Source organism: Neopelma chrysocephalum, unplaced genomic scaffold (genome assembly GCF_003984885.1).
Source record: "Neopelma chrysocephalum unplaced genomic scaffold, ASM398488v2 Primary Assembly neopelma1_97054, whole genome shotgun sequence".
NCBI lineage: Eukaryota > Metazoa > Chordata > Aves > Passeriformes > Pipridae > Neopelma > Neopelma chrysocephalum.
The window spans coordinates 881-4156 of NW_020925696.1; the positions used below are offsets into that span (position 1 = coordinate 881).

At 44.1% G+C, this 3276-nt stretch overlaps 1 protein-coding gene across 1 annotated transcript in view; it reads left to right on the top strand.

Annotated features, from left to right (window-relative positions):
- The first annotated feature begins 234 nt into the window (after positions 1-234).
- FBH1 (F-box DNA helicase 1) overlaps positions 235-3276 on the top strand; it is a 19268-nt gene continuing 16226 nt past the window's right edge. Inside the window, exons 1-2 of the mRNA XM_027671213.1 lie at positions 235-458; positions 2795-2886. Of these exons, the coding sequence (XP_027527014.1) occupies positions 250-458; positions 2795-2886 (301 nt within the window). The 5' untranslated portion in view covers positions 235-249. The remainder of the gene's footprint in view (positions 459-2794; positions 2887-3276) is intronic.

Here is a 3276-nt window from a genome sequence, read left to right on the forward strand (position 1 = left end):
GGAACCCATAAATCCCAAATCCCAGCCTGGCTTGAAGAATCCCAAAATAATTCCCATTTTTTTTGCTCCCTCAAATCCAGGAACTTTCCTTCCAACCCCCTTCCCTGCCACGTCTCCTCCCTGCCCTGGTGCCCTTGCAGGGACTTTTCAAGGCCCAATTAGCACTTTATTTTAATATTAATAATTAATTACCTAATTATCCGTAATCTCCTGCGGCTCCCTGAGCGCTCCGGGCTTTCCGTTGGAATTATGGGGGATTTTTATCAGGTTTCCTTTGGGTTTTTTGTGGATTTCTGGATTTTTGTGGATTTTTTTGGTAATTTCTGGTTTCTCCTCTCTCCCAGGATCCATTACAACGTCTTCTACTGCTTGTACCTCATGGAAAACTCCTCTGGAACCGTTGGGAATGTGGAAGAGGAGACGCTGGCGTCGCGCTGCAGGCAGGACTTGTGGTCCAGGTGAGGCTTTTCCAGGTGATCCAAGGGGTGCCCCGGGGTCCTGAGGGAAAGCTGAGCGCTCCAGGGAATGTTGGGGACGGCGCAGCTCCTTATCCTGCTCCTTGCCACCAGAATTCCCAGAGGAGAACCAGAATCTGGGGCCTTAAATCTGGAAAAATGGAATTGCCGGGCACTGACCAAGTTTAAATTCACTGGTGGGTCTGTCATGGAATCATGGAATGGTTTGGAAGGGACCTTAAGGATAAACTAATTCCAAACCCCTGCTATAGGTAGAGACACCTCCCACTATCCCAGGTTGCTCCATCCAGGCCTTGGACACTTCCAGGGATCCAGGGGCAGCCACAGCTTCTCTGGGAAATCCATTCCAACCCTTCCCCACCCTCCCAGCCAGGAATTCCTTCCCAATATCCCATCTCTCCCTGCCCTCTGGCACTGGGAAGCCATTCCCTGTGTCCTGTCCCTCTGTTCCTTGTCCCCAGTCCCTCTCCAGCTCTCCTGGAGCCCCTTTAGGCCCTGGAAGGGACTCCCAGGTCTTCCTGGAGCCTTCCCTTCTCCAGGACGAACATTCCCAGCTCTCCCAGCCTGGCTCCAGAGCAGAGGGGCTCCAGAATCATGGAATCCCAGGATTGTCTGGGTGGGAAGGGACCTTAAAAACCTCCAGTGCCACCCCTGACATGGGCAGGGACACCTCCCACTATCCCAGGTTGCTCCAACCTGGCCTTGGACACTTCCAGGGATCCAGGGGCAGCCACAGCTTCTCTGGGAAATTCATTCCAGCCACTCCCCACCCTCCCAGACAGGAATTCCTTCCCAATATTCCATCTAGCCCTTCCCTCTGGCACTGGGAAGCCATTCCCTGTGTCCTGTCCCTCCAGGCCTTGTCCCCAGTCCCTCTCCAGCTCTCCTGGAGCCCCTTTAGGCCCTGGAAGGGACTCTCAGCTCTCCCTGGAGCCTTCTCTTCTCCAGGTGAACATTCCCAGCTCTCCCAGCCTGGCTCCACCCCATGGATCAGTGGAACACAGTTCTGTTTGTTCAGGGGATCCAAATCACCCCAAAACACCTCCCAAATCACCCCTTTCCCTATGGATAAGGATCTCTGGAAGGAGGGAAGTCCCTGCTGGAATTTTAAGACACGAAGTTCAGGCAGCCCAAGCAGGGGGTTGGGTTGTTGCTGATGCTCCCACAGCCCAAAAAAATGTGGATTTTCCCTTTTGAACTCCGGGAAAGAAACAAGGGACCGGGATATTGATTCCACTCCTGTTTTTCAGATCTTGCCAGAGAAGTGCTAATACTAACATTTATTTATTTGCTTGGATATGATTTATATTTTTATTGTTTCTTTTTGTTATTATTTTTGATATTTATTTTATTATATTTTTATATTTATTTTATTCTATTATATTTTTATTATATTACATTATATTATATTATGTATATTATATTTTAATCTATTATCTTTATAGTACATTACATTGTATTATGTATATTATATTTTATTCTATTATATTTATATTGTATTACATTATATTATATTATGTATATTATATGTTAATATATTTATAGTATATTACATATATTATTTAAATTATATTATATATTATATTTTATAATTTATATTTATTTTATATATTAATAAATATTTATTTTATGTATAGATACATTTATATCTCTTTTAATTTTAGAGATGATATAATTTATAATTATACATAATTTATGTATCTATACATAGATATATAGATTAAAATTTATCCATCTATATGTTAAATATTAATATTTTTTGCTACTTGCTGCCTAGAAAAGAAGGACAACAAGGAGTGAAACCCTTCCCTGGCCTGTGGAGATCCAGGCTTGGTTCCCTTTCCACTTCATTTCCCCTGGATTGACTCATTTATTCCTTATCCTTTCCTACGGAATGGGAATGCTGTGACTCCATCCATGGCCGAGATAAAGCTGGTGGTTTTTAATAAGCTTAAGGAGCCAGGCTGCCAAATTAATTTTAATTAATTTATTTTAATTTTAATTAATTAGTTTAATTTGGGAAGATCTTCTTCCATGTGACCTTTTGGATTCTTCAAGCCAGGCTGGGATTTGGGATTTTCAACTTCCAAATTTTTCTGGATTCTTCAATAAGAGTTTTACTCCTTATTTTTGCTCCAATATTCTCTTATTCCCTGCTTTTTCCCCAAAACCCAGGTTGCTCCAGTGCCAAATTCCCACTCCTGGAATGGGATAAATAACCCAATTTCCTCATTAATGGATTTGTGGGGGAGGATTTATTTTTTTTAATTCCTTTTCCGTTGGTTTATTGTTGTTTTTTCCCGATTTTTTTCCCACAGTTGTGGTGAGGTCAAACTGACCCACGAGCAGCAGAGGATTTTGAATCACAGGATTGAGCCCGGGCAGATAGTGAAAATTATGGCGTTTGCAGGTAAGATCCCAAAAATTCTGTGGGAAAAATGAACGGGAGAACCTCGGTCTGGCCCTTCCCTCCCAGCCCAGGGACTGCGGAATTCCAGGGGGATCAACTTGCTCCTCTGGGATAACAAAGGGAAGGGAAAAGCCCCCAAAAATGGGAACAAAAACAGGGGAGAGAAGAGTGGGAATATGTGGGAGGAGGGACCCCATGGAAAAGAGGGATCTGTGCTGGAGCAGTTCCTGTGGGACAGACCTCGGGGAAAACAGGGATCTGTGCTGGAGCAGTTCCTGAAGGAGTGACCCCATGGAAAACAGGGATCTGTGCTGGAGCAGTTCCTGAAGGACTGACCCCATGGAAAACAGGGATCCATGCTGGAATAACCTGTTCCTGAAGGACTGACCC